This window comes from Eretmochelys imbricata, chromosome 6, assembly GCF_965152235.1.
Source record: "Eretmochelys imbricata isolate rEreImb1 chromosome 6, rEreImb1.hap1, whole genome shotgun sequence".
In the NCBI taxonomy this organism is placed as follows: domain Eukaryota; kingdom Metazoa; phylum Chordata; order Testudines; family Cheloniidae; genus Eretmochelys; species Eretmochelys imbricata.
This window is the reverse complement of record NC_135577.1, coordinates 9,218,855-9,232,959: the sequence shown is the minus strand read 5'-3', so window position 1 is coordinate 9,232,959 and position 14,105 is coordinate 9,218,855. Positions and strand designations below refer to the sequence as shown.

The following is a 14,105-nucleotide window of genomic DNA, read 5'->3' as shown; positions in this document are numbered from 1 at the left end:
CCTTTTAATAACAGAGAGAAACAATGTGGCATTATGTTGGGGGAACACCACAAACAGGATTCATAACAGAACCCATGAGCAAAAACCCACCCCAAGCAAATTGGGGCGTGTCCTTTCCCTTTGGTTCTTGAGTCCAGCAACCCAAAATCACCCAAAGTTCCAAAAGTCCAATGGCCCAAAAGTCTCTGTCCCTGGTCAGGGCAGCCCTAGAGTTCGAAAGTTTATCTGCAGAGTTTTACCTCCCAACCTGGGTGGAGATGGGAGGGGGGGGGGAAAGAGGTAAGAGGCACCTTACATGATCTGAAGCTGACTGCCCCACAGCTCCATAGGGCTTCACTCTGCTCCGCTCCGCTCCACCAGCCGGTCCATAAACTGCTCCGCTCGGCTCGCAGTCCCACAAGCAGCTCCCACCGTCCCACGAACTGCTCTGCTCGGTGTCCCACAAGCAGCTCCTGCCATCCCACAAACTGCTCCACCAGCCAGTCCACAAGCCACTCCAGCCATCCTGCAAATTGCTCCACAATATATCTTCAGGCTCCCCCTCTACTTAACACAACACGCAGTGATTTCAGCTCTTAGTCAGTTTTTAGCTCTTTTGTGATGTCAGCTGGTAGTATAGAATCATAGAATATCAGGGTTGGAAGGGACCCCAGAAGGTCATCTAGTCCAACCCCCTGCTCGAAGCAGGACCAATTCCCAGTTAAATCATCCCAGCCAGGGCTTTGTCAAGCCTGACCTTAAAAACCTCTAAGGAAGGAGATTCTACCACCTCCCTAGGTAACGCATTCCAGTGTTTCACCACCCTCTTAGTGAAAAAGTTTTTCCTAATATCCAATCTAAACCTCCCCCACTGCAACTTGAGACCATTACTCCTCGTTCTGTCATCTGCTACCATTGAGAACAGTCTAGAGCCATCCTCTTTGGAACCCCCTTTCAGGTAGTTGAAAGCAGCTATCAAATCCCCCCTCATTCTTCTCTTCTGCAGGCTAAACAATCCCAGCTCCCTCAGCCTCTCCTCATAACTCATGTGTTCTAGACCCCTAATCATTTTTGTTGCCCTCTCCAATTTATCCACATCCTTCTTGTAGTGTGGGGCCCAAAACTGGACACAGTACTCCAGATGAGGCCTCACCAATGTCGAATAGAGGGGAACGATCACGTCCCTCGATCTGCTCGCTATGCCCCTACTTATACATCCCAAAATGCCATTGGCCTTCTTGGCAACAAGGGCACACTGCTGACTCATATCCAGCTTCTCGTCCACTGTCACCCCTAGGTCCTTTTCCGCAGAACTGCTGCCTAGCCATTCGGTCCCTAGTCTGTAGCGGTGCATTGGATTCTTCCGTCCTAAGTGCAGGACCCTGCACTTATCCTTATTGAACCTCATCAGATTTCTTTTGGCCCAATCCTCCAATTTGTCTAGGTCCTTCTGTATCCTATCCCTCCCCTCCAGCATATCTACCACTCCTCCCAGTTTAGTATCATCCGCAAATTTGCTGAGAGTGCAATCCACACCATCCTCCAGATCATTTATGAAGATATTGAACAAAACCGGCCCCAGGACTGACCCTTGGGGCACTCCACTTGATACCGGCTGCCAACTAGACATGGAGCCATTGATCACTACCCGTTGAGCCCGACAATCTAGCCAGCTTTCTACCCACCTTATAGTGCATTCATCCAGCCCATACTTCCTTAACTTGCTGACAAGAATACTGTGGGAGACCGTGTCAAAAGCTTTGCTAAAGTCAAGATACAAAACATCCACTGCTTTCCCTTCATCCACAGAAGCAGTAATCTCATCATAAAAGGCGATTAGATTAGTCAGGCATGACCTTCCCTTGGTGAATCCATGCTGGCTGTTCCTGATCACTTTCCTCTCATGCAAGTGCTTCAGGATTGATTCTTTGAGGACCTGCTCCATGATTTTTCCAGGGACTGAGGTGAGGCTGACTGGCCTGTAGTTCCCAGGATCTCCTTCTTCCCTTTTTTAAAGATTGGCACTACATTAGCCTTTTTCCAGTCATCCGGGACTTCCCCGGTTCGCCACGAGTTTTCAAAGATAATGGCCAATGGCTCTGCAATCACAGCCGCCAATTCCTTCAGCACTCTCGGATGCAACTCGTCCGGCCCCATGGACTTGTGCACGTCCAGCTTTTCTAAATAGTCCCTAACCACCTCTATCTCCACAGAGGGCTGGCCATCTCTTCCCCATTTTGTGATGCCCAGCGCAGCAGTCTGGGAGCTGACCTTGTTAGTGAAAACAGAGGCAAAAAAAGCATTGAGTACATTAGCTTTTTCCACATCCTCTGTCACTAGGTTGCCTCCCTCATTCAGTAAGGGGCCCACACTTTCCTTGGCTTTCTTCTTGTTGCCAACATACCTGAAGAAACCCTTCTTGTTACTCTTGACATCTCTTGCTAGCTGCAGCTCCAGGTGCGATTTGGCCCTCCTGATATCATTCCTACATGCTCGAGCAATATTTTTATACTTTTCCCTGGTCATATGTCCAACCTTCCACTTCTTGTAAGCTTCTTTTTTATGTTTAAGATCCGCTAGGATTTCACCATTAAGCCAAGCTGGTCGCCTGCCATATTTACTATTCTTTCGACTCATTGGGATGGTTTGTCCCTGTAACCTCAACAGGGATTCCTTGAAATACAGCCAGCTCTCCTGGACTCCTTTCCCCTTCATGTTAGTCCCCCAGGGGATCCTGCCCATCCGTTCCCTGAGGGAGTCGAAGTCTGCTTTCCTGAAGTCCAGGGTCCGTATCCTGCTGCTTACCTTTCTTCCCTGCATCAGGATCCTGAACTCAACCAACTCATGGTCACTGCCTCCCAGATTCCCATCCACTTTTGCTTCCCCCACTAATTCTACCCGGTTTGTGAGCAGCAGGTCAAGAAAAGCTCCCCCCCTAGTTGGCTCCTCTAGCACTTGCACCAGGAAATTGTCCCCTACGCTTTCCAAAAACTTCCTGGATTGTCTGTGCACCGCTGTAGTGCTCTCCCAGCAGATATCAGGAAAATTAAAGTCACCCATAAGAATCAGGGCATGCAATCTAGTAGCTTCCGCGAGCTGCCGGAAGAAAGCCTCATCTACCTCATCCCCCTGGTCCGGCGGTCTATAGCAGACTCCCACCACTACATCACTCCTGTTGCTCACACTTCTAAACTAGTAGGGGAGCTTTAGTGCTGGTGCACCATTAGCCCAAAGCAACTTCAGCTCAGCAGTCTGTAACTAGACTCCTGATAGACTCAACATTAGCTCTGATAGTCCACAGTGGAGAGAGGAAGAAGTACAATTAGCATGTGAAACCCATACCACCAGGTATTAATACCTATCCCCAGCCTCTTTCCATTCACAGAGTTTTGGAAGCCATGTCCCTTGCCTAGCGAGTGCTACTTAGTTGATGGCGAGTCCCTCCATCATGACAAAAGGCCCAGTACAGTTCCAAGCACAGTTCCCATAATCAGGGTAATAACAATTTATTCTTCCTGCCCCAATAACAGAGACACTGGGGATCCCACAGCAGCCAAAGTGACCATTTGGGCACCTATGGCCTCATTCTAGGTGGGGTGGGTGTGCCTATGCAAATGAGACCAGCCCCTGAAGTTCTTTTCCACAACTTGCCATACCTCACCACCAGATGGCAGGGTGGAGCTCATCCTGACACTGCTTACACAAGTATCGGTAACAAGGTTCACAAGATACATACATAGCACATAACCAGCATAGACCCAGATTGGGGTGCAGGAGTTTTTAAAGTGTCAGTGAATAAGTGATCTCGGGTAAGCCACCCATAGAATGTATTTAGAGTCTAATTCAGTGTTGTTATAGCAAATAGGTGCATAGTACTGTACACAGATTTCACCCTTGAAAGCTGGACCAGTCCCCTCAGTTGGAGTCTTCAGAGTGTCCTTGTTGCTTGCAGCATAGGTGGGGGCGGAAGAAAGGCCAAGCATGGGCCCCCTGTGTTCAATTTTATACTCTGAGTCCTATGTGCTTGGGGAGCACAAGTCCAGGCACGTCTGGGGGGCATTGTTGAGTCCCCAGGCAATGTTAAGCAATTCCCCTGGTGTGGCCTCTTGCAGGTGAGTCATTGAATTGTAGCTCCCTTGCTGAACAATGGCTGTTGTTGGATTGTTTGACACCCCGCCAGGGTATTGGTTTCTTTCCTTGCTGTTGCCTCTAGGGAGCTAATATCTGGCTGATTCCCCAATTTACGGCATGTTTTAATGACATGTTTAAATAACCCTACAACACAATTCTCATAACTTCATATGCATTCATGATACACATATATAGAGAGAGAAATGACTTTCAGCAGATCATAACCTTTCCCTGGATATCGTACAAGGCAGGCTTTATACGTAAGATCATGATTATAAAAAAAAATGAGGAATATGGGGGTTCCAGGATGCTCCCCCAAGATACAGAATGTCACAAAGGGTTCTCAGTTTATGTAGGTCTTTGGGGTTTTGGTGAGGCAAGGATGTGAGGGGACCTTGCATGGTGTCTGGCTCTCTGTGGAGCTGCATTTGGTCTCCAGGGTTATGACCATGCAAATAATCCTCCCCATTCCCAATCCACCCCTCTGCTCCTAGGATTTTGTGATTTACCCTCCCGGCACTGGGACTTTCCCCACCCCCTTTTTCATAGAGGGCTGTGATCCTCCAGCAGCTTTTCCTTAGCTGTTTGCTGTATCTTATCCACCCTGGAAATTGCTTCCTCCTCCCCTTTCTCAGGTGAGTCATTAGCATTTTCACCGACATTTAAGTCTTTAGTCAGATTCTCAGCCCATCCTAAAGAGACAGAGTTCGTTTCCACAAGTATATTACGAACAGCATTTTTCCAAAAGTGGGACCTGGATTGGGGTATCCTCACTTAAGTCCCCGGCAAAATCATGGAGCAGGTCCTCAAGGAATCCATTTTGAAGCACTTGGAGGAGAGGAAGGTGATCAGGAACTGTCAGCATGGATTCACCAAGGGCAAAGTCATGACTGACCAACCTGATTGCCTTCTATGATGAGATAACTGGCTCTGTGGATATGGGGAAAGCAGCGGATGTGAAATATCTTGACTTTAGCAAAGCTTTTGATATGGTCTCCCACAGTATTCTTGCCAGCAAGTTAAAGAGGTATGAGCTGGATGAATGGACTATAAGGTGGATAGAAAGCTGGCTAGGTTGTCGGGCTCAACGGGTAGAGATCAATGGCTCGATGTCTAGTTGGCAGCTGGTATCAAGCGGGGTGGCCCAAGGGTCAGTCCTGGGGCCGGTTTTGTTCAACATCTTTATCAATGATCTGGGTAATGGGATGAATTGCACCCTCAGCAAGTTCACAGATGACACTAAGCTGGGGGGAGAGGTAGATACGCTGGAGGATAGGGATAGGGTCCAGAGTGACCTAGACAAATTGGAGGATTAGGCCAAAAAAAAAAAAAATCTGATGAGGTCCAACAAGGACAAATACAGAGGACTGCACTTAGGACGAAAGAATCCCATGCACTGCTACAGGCTGGCGACCGACTGGCCAAGCAGCAGTTCTGCAGAAAAGGACCTGGGGATTACAGTGGACAAGAAGACGGATATGAGTCAGCAGTGTGCCCTTGTTGCCAAGAAGGCTAACGGCATATTGGGCTGTATAAGTAGGAGCATTGCCAGCAGATTGAGGGAAGTGATTATTCCCCTCTATTCGGCACTGGTGAGGCCACACCTGGAGTATTGCATCCAGTTTTGGTCCCCCCACTACAGAAAGGATGTGGAGAAATTGGAAAGAGTCCAGTGGAGGGTAACAAAAATTATTAGGAGACTGGAACACACGACTTATGAGGAGATGCTGAGGGAACTGGGGATGTTTAGTCTGTGGAAGAGAAGAATGAGGGGGGATTTGATAGCTGCTTTCAACTACCTGAAAGGGGGTTCCAAAGAGGATGGATCTAGACTGTTCTCAGTAGTGGCAGATGACAGAACAAGGCGCAATAGTCTCAAGTTGCAGTGGGGGAGGTCTAGGCTGGATATTAGGAAAAACTTTTTCACTAGGAGAGTGATGAAGCACTGGAATGGGTTACCTAGGGAGGTGGTGGAATCTCCAACCTTAGAGGTTTTTAAGGCCTGGCTTGACAAAGCCCTGGCTGGGATGATTTAGTTGGTGTTGGTCCTGCTTCGAGCAGGGGGTTGGACTAGATGACCTCCTGAGGTCTCTTCCAACCCTAATCTTCTATGATTCTACGATTCTAGGATCCTCTGTCATCCCTCTCTCTATCCCAAAGAGGTCAGTTGTGTGACTGCTCCCCTCTGGGAGGTCAGTTACACAGTTCCCTCTTAAAACCCGAGCTACAGGTTGGGTGCCTGGCTGCACAGAAACTGACCCAGCGTTTCAGTCCTGGGTGAACCCCTCCCCACATGTGATCAGTGAGGAAACATCCCTGTACTTCCACTAATTCCTTTTCAGTTTCCTCCTCTGACCCCCGCTCTGAGACACACACCTAGAGTGGAATCTGTCCCCTGTCCAGCTGTGATGAGCTCGTAGCTAACAGCCTGAACAGTTCTTTCCCTGGCATGCACTACACCCTCCTCCCTCTCGGAGTTGGGTTTGTCTCCAGCTACAGAGTCAATGGAACCATCACGCACCTCAGTGATCTCTACTCTCTGGACTATCACGCTCCTCTGGACTTCCCTCTAGGACACATCTCCCTATGTACGTGAGGTCTGTCACTTGCTTATCTGCAACCTGCTGGCAGCCAGCAACCTGGACAGTTTTCTCACTGGCGGGCAACACCCCCCGCCCCCGCTCTTTCTGGGGGAAATGCTGCTTTCAGCTACTGGGCGAGAGCTGGTCTCAACCACACACCCCTGGAAGCATACCGTTTCCCACTGCTGCAGAGGAATTAAAGAGACACTCTCCCCTTACTCCAGCAGTACCTGAGACCTTATCGTTTTCCTCTGGAGTTTCAGCTTAATACTCAACAGGGTTAAATTTTTTTTTTTAAACTTATGACCCTTTTTTTCCAATAAATCTTTTATCTGGTTCTGATTCTTTCGCAAGTTTAGTTGGTGCTTTCTCTCTTTTTCTTTCCCCTCCATGGCTAATTTCTGGATCTTAATTTCTTTATCTTCCTCTGTCTGTTTCAGTTGCAAAACTCTCTGGTGTGCAGTTTCTTCCTTGCATTCTCTGCTTTCATGACTTGCTTCTGGGCTTCAGTTATTTTTTTTTTTTTGCAATTCTTTTATCTCCAACAGTCTTTGGGGTTCTCTTTTTCTTCTGCCTGCACTCTGCACAGTTCCAAATTCACAATGGTTTCACTATTTTCACTCATCTTGCTGCTTTTGTGTCCCTAACTCCCTTGCCTGAAATAAGCAAACAGAAAATAACAAACTGGTAACCTCTTTGACTGATCTCAAGCCACTACACTTAAAATCACCACCAGCCTATGAAGTGCAAATCTCACTCAGAGCAACAAGCTGTGCATATAACCCTGCTCGACCATGCCATTGTGATGGGTTCCCACAGGGGTGCCACCTGGAACGGAGGTACCACTGAGCCCTCTGACCCACCATCCTGGGCTCCCTCTCTCACTATGCTGCTGTGAAAAGCTGCAAAGCCCTTCAGACTGCACTTTCACTAGCTTCAGAACATGCAGGCTCTCTATCCAGGCCCTGCAATGAACCAACGACAGAAAGGCTACAGCTAAGGCAACTCCCAGCTCTCCAGGCATGCACCCCCTCAGGAGTCAAAACCCAAATTAATATCATCTTGTGCTGCACAGGGAACTGCACAGTGTAAGCTCATAAAGTTCATCCCCTCCCTCAATGTGGAGAGGGATATGCAACAGCCTTTGCCCCTTGAGATAAGATTCTCATACACTTCACTCCAACTCACTGGTTTAGATAAAGCAAAAACAAGTTTATTAACTACAAAAGATAGATTTTAAGTGATTATAAAGGATAGCAAACAGATCAAAACAGATTACCTAGCAGATAAACAAAAAATACAAACTAAGCTTAGTATACGAAATAGATTGGATATGAATAGCAGATTCTCACACTAACTGATGGTACAAGCAGGCTGCAGATTCTTAAGGAGCAAGCTGCCCTTTCTTTAGCTTGGAATCCCCAGGTGTTTCATTCACAGGCTAGAAATCCCTTTAGCCTGGGTCCAGCACTTCCCCCAGTTCAGTCTTTGTTCCTCAGGTGTTTCCAGGAGTCTTCTTAGGTGGGGACAGCAGAATCACAGATGATGTCACTCCCTGCCTTATATAGCTTTAGCATCTGGTGGAAACCCTTTGTTCCAAATTCAGTTTGTGGAAAAACACTGACATCCCAAAGTGGAGTCTAGAATCATGTGACCTGGTCACAGGCCCTTGCATACCTTGCTGAGTCATCGCAGCCATTACTCACAGGTTGTCTGGAGTGTCCTCAGAGAGGCTCAGGTGGTGGATAAACATCTCCTAAGACCTCTTGTTTTCCCTAATGGCCCATTACCAGGAATGGGCCCTTCTCATCCAGCTATCTAGACTGAAAGCATCTTGTCTAGTGGCCGTTACCTAGGTGTAACTACATCTGAAAAACAGATACATAGTCACTATTCATAACTTCAGATACAAAATTGATACATGCGCACAAATAGGATAATCATATTTGGCAAATCATAACTTTTCCAATGACACCTCACATGACTTATCTTGTATAAAATGCATCGTAATTATACCTTAATCATATAATAATAATATCACTGTGAAGAATATGGGGTGCACTGTCACAGTCACCACTTATGCCCGCTGCCCGACCAATGCAAAGGAGTAACAGGATAATTAATTTTTTTTTAAAATCCTTGATTTTGGCAGTACAAACGAGTAAACTTGTCAGAATGAAGGGCACCATGTATCATGTTGAAATGTATCAAAATAAAACATGTAGCATAAAAAAAGGCTATGAAAATATGCAATTAGAAGTAATTCAGTAGAAAATCCACATCTAGGTATGCAACAAATGAAGTCACAGAACAGTGAAGTCTGCACTTCAGCGTTTGCATGGTGGGGATTATCTACACAAAGGGAATTTTAAATAAGTTTTCAATTACAAAGTGTGTGGGGAGGGCGAATCACATATTACTGGAAGTCCAAAACAGTACAGGATTTATAGGAATGCGCAGCTGTTTTAGGGATATGGATTCTTCGGGAGAGGTAACTGCAAAAGTACCAACCTAGCGCACCCTAAAGGCTCAAAAAGAAAAATGCAAATTAAAAGAACCCAGAATGAATTTGTTTATTTAAATCTCATGTCTTTTGGGGTGTAGAACTCATTATTTTTGAATGCTTGTGGCTGTCAATCTATCTTGGGGCTGTATACCTATATTTGGTAAAAATTACAGTAGAAATTTGCCTTTGAGAAGGATTTCATACTAGCTAGTATAGTGCCTAAATAAAGGCACCTAGTGGGATTTTCAAAACTATTCATAGAATACCAGGGTTGGAAGGGACCCCAGGAAATCATCTAGTCCAACCCCCTGCTCAAAGCAGGACCAAGCCCCAACTTTTGCCACAAATGGCCCCCTTGAGGATTGAACTCACAACCCTTGATTTAGCAAGTCAATGCTCCAACCACTGAGCTATCCCAAAGTATCAAGCTGCTTTCAACCTTTACACATCTGGCCTGTGTTGAATATTTGGGAACCGACTTCTGCACACAAATGGTGAGGTGAAAAAGCAGGAGGGTGCTCGATAGGGAGGCAACAGTTGACAAAGGCAATCCCCATTAGTAGCTCAAAGGAAACGGAAAAAGTTTGGACACCAGGCTAGGAAATCACTCAGCCTGGATGTCATATGATCCCCAAGAATAACCCCAGGTATTAAAAAAAGAGGAAGAAAAAAAGGAACAAAAATGTAGAACGAGACAGGGATGATGCAAGGCAAGCCGGAAGCGCTGCACTAGAAACACCGTGATTGCATGGGGCACTGCTCGGCAGGGACTCCCGCGGCACAGCGGGGCCGCAGGAGCAGGATGAGGGGCTCAGGGCAGTAAAAAGCACGTTCTCTGGATCGGCGTGAAGCCGCAGGGACGGGGTCACAGTCAGAGCCGCGGCTAGGACAGACCTGCGCTGAGGTTCTGCAGACCCGAAAACTGAGTGGGGAGTTTTAAATGTCTGCCAAGGGTATTTTTTTTTTGGAGCGGGGGGCACACACTATGTCACTGTCTCCAGTCTCCTTGAGCAGCTCAATGCACTGGCCAGGCTGGTGCCTTTAAGAACCGAGCCTCGGGAAGCGGGTTGGGAGCTCGGCGCTCCCACCCCAGCAGCAAATTCCGCCCCGCTGGCTGGGGGCGGGGGCGGGGCTTGTCCCTCTGCTTTTAAGGCACCGGGGGGCGGGTGACTCAGCACTTTCCAGGCTCCGTGTAACCAGAGCAGGACGCGTCCGGCTCCGCAGTTGCAGAGAGCGAGAGAGACCAAGAGTGAGTCCGGGCGAGGGGCCCTGGTGCGCCCCCCCCCCCCCCGGCCGCGTCCCAGACCCCGCTAACTCCGCTCCCTTCTCTGTTCTCTCCGCAGTGCCCGGGCCCTTCACCATCACCTACTTCCCCGTGCGCGGTGAGTGACGGGGGGCCCCCGGATCCTGACCTGCAGCCCCCGCCGGTGCCCCGCACTCCCGACCCCCAGCCCCCGCTAGCCCGGCCCTGGGCTCCCCCATCCCCTCAGGGGGCGTCTGTTCTGCCCGGCCTGTGCCCTGCGGGGGCTGGGCAGCGAGGGGGGCGTGGGGCAGGGGTGCCCGTGCCCGGGGGGGCCGCGGGAGGGGGGCCGGCGGGGCGTGCCCGTGCCCGTGCCCGTGCCCGGGGGGGCCGCGGGAGGGGGGCCGGCGGGGCGTGCCCGTGCCCGTGCCCGGGGGGGCCGCGGGAGGGGGGCCGGCGGGGCGTGCCCGTGCCCGTGCCCGGGGGGGCCGCGGGAGGGGGGCCGGCGGGGCGTGCCCGTGCCCGTGCCCGGGGGGGCCGCGGGAGGGGGGCCGGCGGGGCGTGCCCGTGCCCGTGCCCGGGGGGGCCGCGGGAGGGGGGCCGGCGGGGCGTGCCCGTGCCCGTGCCCGGGGGGGCCGCGGGAGGGGGGCCGGCGGGGCGTGCCCGTGCCCGGGGGGGCCGCGGGAGGGGGGCCGGCGGGGCGTGCCCGTGCCCGGGGGCAGCGAGTGAGGGTCTGCCCGTCCCGTGGCGCAGGGCGCTGCGAGGCCATGCGGATGCTGCTGGCCGACCAGGGGCAGGAGTGGCAGGAGGACGTGGTGACCATTGAACTGTGGCAGAAGGGAGAGCTCAAGAAATCCTGTGTGAGTGAAACCCCTGGGGGGTGGGGGCTGGCACTGAGCGGCGGGGGGTCCCTGAGCGGAGTGGGTGAGGTGGGGGGAGTGACCCTGCGGGGGAGAGGGGATCCCCTCCTGGGGGAGTGGGGGGGAGTGACCCTGTGGGGCGAGAGGAATCCCAGGGGAGGTGGGGGGCATGAGGGGGAGATTGGGGACATGACCCCATGGGGGTGGGGAGAGGGTGGGTGTGGGAGAACCCTTGGGGGAGATGGGGGGGCATGACCTGGGGTGGGTTGAAGAGGGGGATTGGGCACTGGTTCAGAGTGCCCTCCCCCAATGGCTTTCTGGCCCACCTTGCTGTTGCCCCACTGAGGTGGCTGCTGTGCCCCATGTCCCCGTGTGTGTGTGTCCCATGGCCTCACCCTGTTGGCCCAATCTGGGGCTTGTGACTCCTCACTTTGTGCTCCTTGCAGCTGTTTGGGCAGCTGCCGAAGTTTCAGGATGGAGACTTAACCCTGTACCAGTCCAACGCCATCCTGCGGCACCTGGCCAGGACCTATGGTACGGCTGGGGGAGGGAGGGGCTGGGCAGCTGTGGGGGCGAGAGGGGGCTGGGTGTAGGGGGGGCTCCCTGTGCTGACCACGGCTCTCCTCTGGCAGTGCTATGTGGGAAGGAGCTTGGGGAGGCTGGGCTGGGTGTAGGGTGGGGGGAAGGTCTCTCCCTGCTGATGGCAGCTTTCACTCTGGCAGGGCTATACGGAAAGGACCAGCGGGAGGCGGGGTTGCTGGACATGGTGAATGACGGAGTGGAAGATCTGCGCCTCAAATACGCCCAGCTCATCTACCAGAACTACGTGAGCCAAGGGCAGAGTCTGTGTCAGGGGAGGTGGGGGCGCGGGGGGGGCAGCTCCAGCACTGAGAGAGAGGTCTGGTTGGGTGTGGCTCCAGCACTTGGAGGCAGGAGTGGGCCCCAGTGCAGTGAGGGCAGGATTGACTTTGGTGCTAGGATGGGGAGCAAGGGGGTGGGCCCATCGTTGGGGACAGGCCCCATTGTGGTGTGGGTGGGTCCGGTGCTAGGACAAGTCAGGGTGAGGGGTGGGTTTAGCTGGGGGTGGACCTTGTCATGTTGGGGATGGGTACAGCAGTAGGACAGGTTGTGGTGGGAGTGGGCTCCTGGGGAGGCGGCTGGGCCCTGACTCCTGTCTCCCACAGGAGAACGGGAAGGTGGCCTATGTGGAGGCACTGCCAGGGCATCTGCGCCCCTTTGAGACCCTACTGTCCCAGAACCGCGCTGGCCAGGCCTTCATTGTTGGAGATAAGGTGAGTGTGTTGGGGTGGGGGGGCTGTCTCCCCACTCTTACCCCAGCCACTTTAGGGGGGCATCTGTCCATCAGTCTCCTCCTCAGGTGACCAGAGTCTCACTGTCCCTGGCCCCAAAACAGATGGGTCTCATCAGCTGCCCGGGGGCATGGCCATGGGCTGACTCCACCCCCTCTCCCCAGATCTCTTTTGCAGACTATAACCTGGTGGAACTGGTGCGGAACCACCTGGTGCTAGCACCCAGCTGCCTGGCCTCCTGCCCTCTGCTGGCCGCTTATGTGGAGCGGGTGAGTGCCCGGCCCCGCCTGCACACCTACCTGCAGTCGGCTGCCCACCGCAACCGGCCCATCAATGGCAACGGCAAGCAGTGACCCCATGGACGGACATAAGGGGCACCCCCGTGGCACAATAAACAGCTACCAGACCAGGCCCCTTTGTGTTGTTGTTATGGTGCACGGTGGACAGGGGAAGTTGGTGCTTAACGCACAAGAGAGGAAACCCATTTCCAGTCCCAGAAGGAGCCCCCCACACAGCTCCAGCAACTCAAGGACTGTGCCAGGAGCTGGGTCCTGTGGGGCTGCTGTTTTGTGCAGCTGGGGGGCAGGAGTTGGGCAGTGTTAGCCAGGCACATGGGCTACCTCCTCACAGGGCCCCAGTGCTACTTAATTTGGTGGCTGTACCCAAGATGGGGCACTGCCCAGGGGGGAGATACAGCCACCTCTGGGGTGGGATAGGCAGGAGCTACAGGGGGCAGTGCCCTGACCCAGAGTGGTGCCCACAATATGCGCTGCATTTATCCTGCTCTGTTCCATCAGGCCAGGCTCTGCCGGGGGCAGGCTGTGTTGCCAGGTGCATACCCACAAGCACAGAGCCACCACCCCTGAGGGCTCAGCATGAGGCATGGCAAACTCACCTCCTCAGGGATCCTTGAGGGGCTGGGGCTAAGCACGCCCTACGGCAGTTCACCCTGTGCTGGGGCTGCTTCACCAGGTCCTCAGCCCATAAAATCCAATTCTCTTCCAGTCTAAATGAAAAGGCTGTTTGTCTTCCTCTCCCAGCCCCCTGGTGCTAGCATGGCAATCTGCAATGTAGAGGGAAGGGCTGGAACCTAGCTGTCCGGGGTCCTTGCCCCCTATCCTAACCCACTGGACCTCACCCACCCTTTGAGGGCTGGGGATTGAATCCAGGCATCCCCAGCATGGGTGTGTGATTCCTTCATGGGACCCACTCTTGGCCTGGCCCCTTGGGGGGTTGGCAGCACCTCCGTCACAGATCCCCAGGATCAGTGCTAGGCCCTAGCATTTACACTGTCCCCTGGAGGAGCCCTTCAGTGCATTAGTCCGCCAGGGGCCCCTACTCTTCGGCCAGGGTCGGCCACTGGCCTCAGCACCAGAGCCTCTGGGCTCCAGTCCTCCTTCACCCTGCGAGCCCTGCCTAGCATGTCCCACTGAACCAGACTCCAGGGAGAGACCTGGCTGCTCTTCGGGGCCTCCGACACCCCAGCCCATGTTTTCA

General features: G+C 52.5%; 1 protein-coding gene across 1 annotated transcript; it reads left to right on the top strand.

Annotated features, from left to right (window-relative positions):
• Nucleotides 1-10,331: 10,331 nt before the first annotated feature.
• GSTP1 (glutathione S-transferase pi 1) lies at nt 10,332-13,019 on the top strand. The gene is made up of 7 exons (XM_077819797.1): nt 10,332-10,447; nt 10,542-10,580; nt 11,192-11,298; nt 11,745-11,832; nt 12,021-12,124; nt 12,483-12,590; nt 12,773-13,019. Coding segments are annotated over exons 1-7 (636 nt in total). The 5' UTR covers nt 10,332-10,446; the 3' UTR covers nt 12,962-13,019.
• The last annotated feature ends 1,086 nt before the right edge of the window (nt 13,020-14,105 follow it).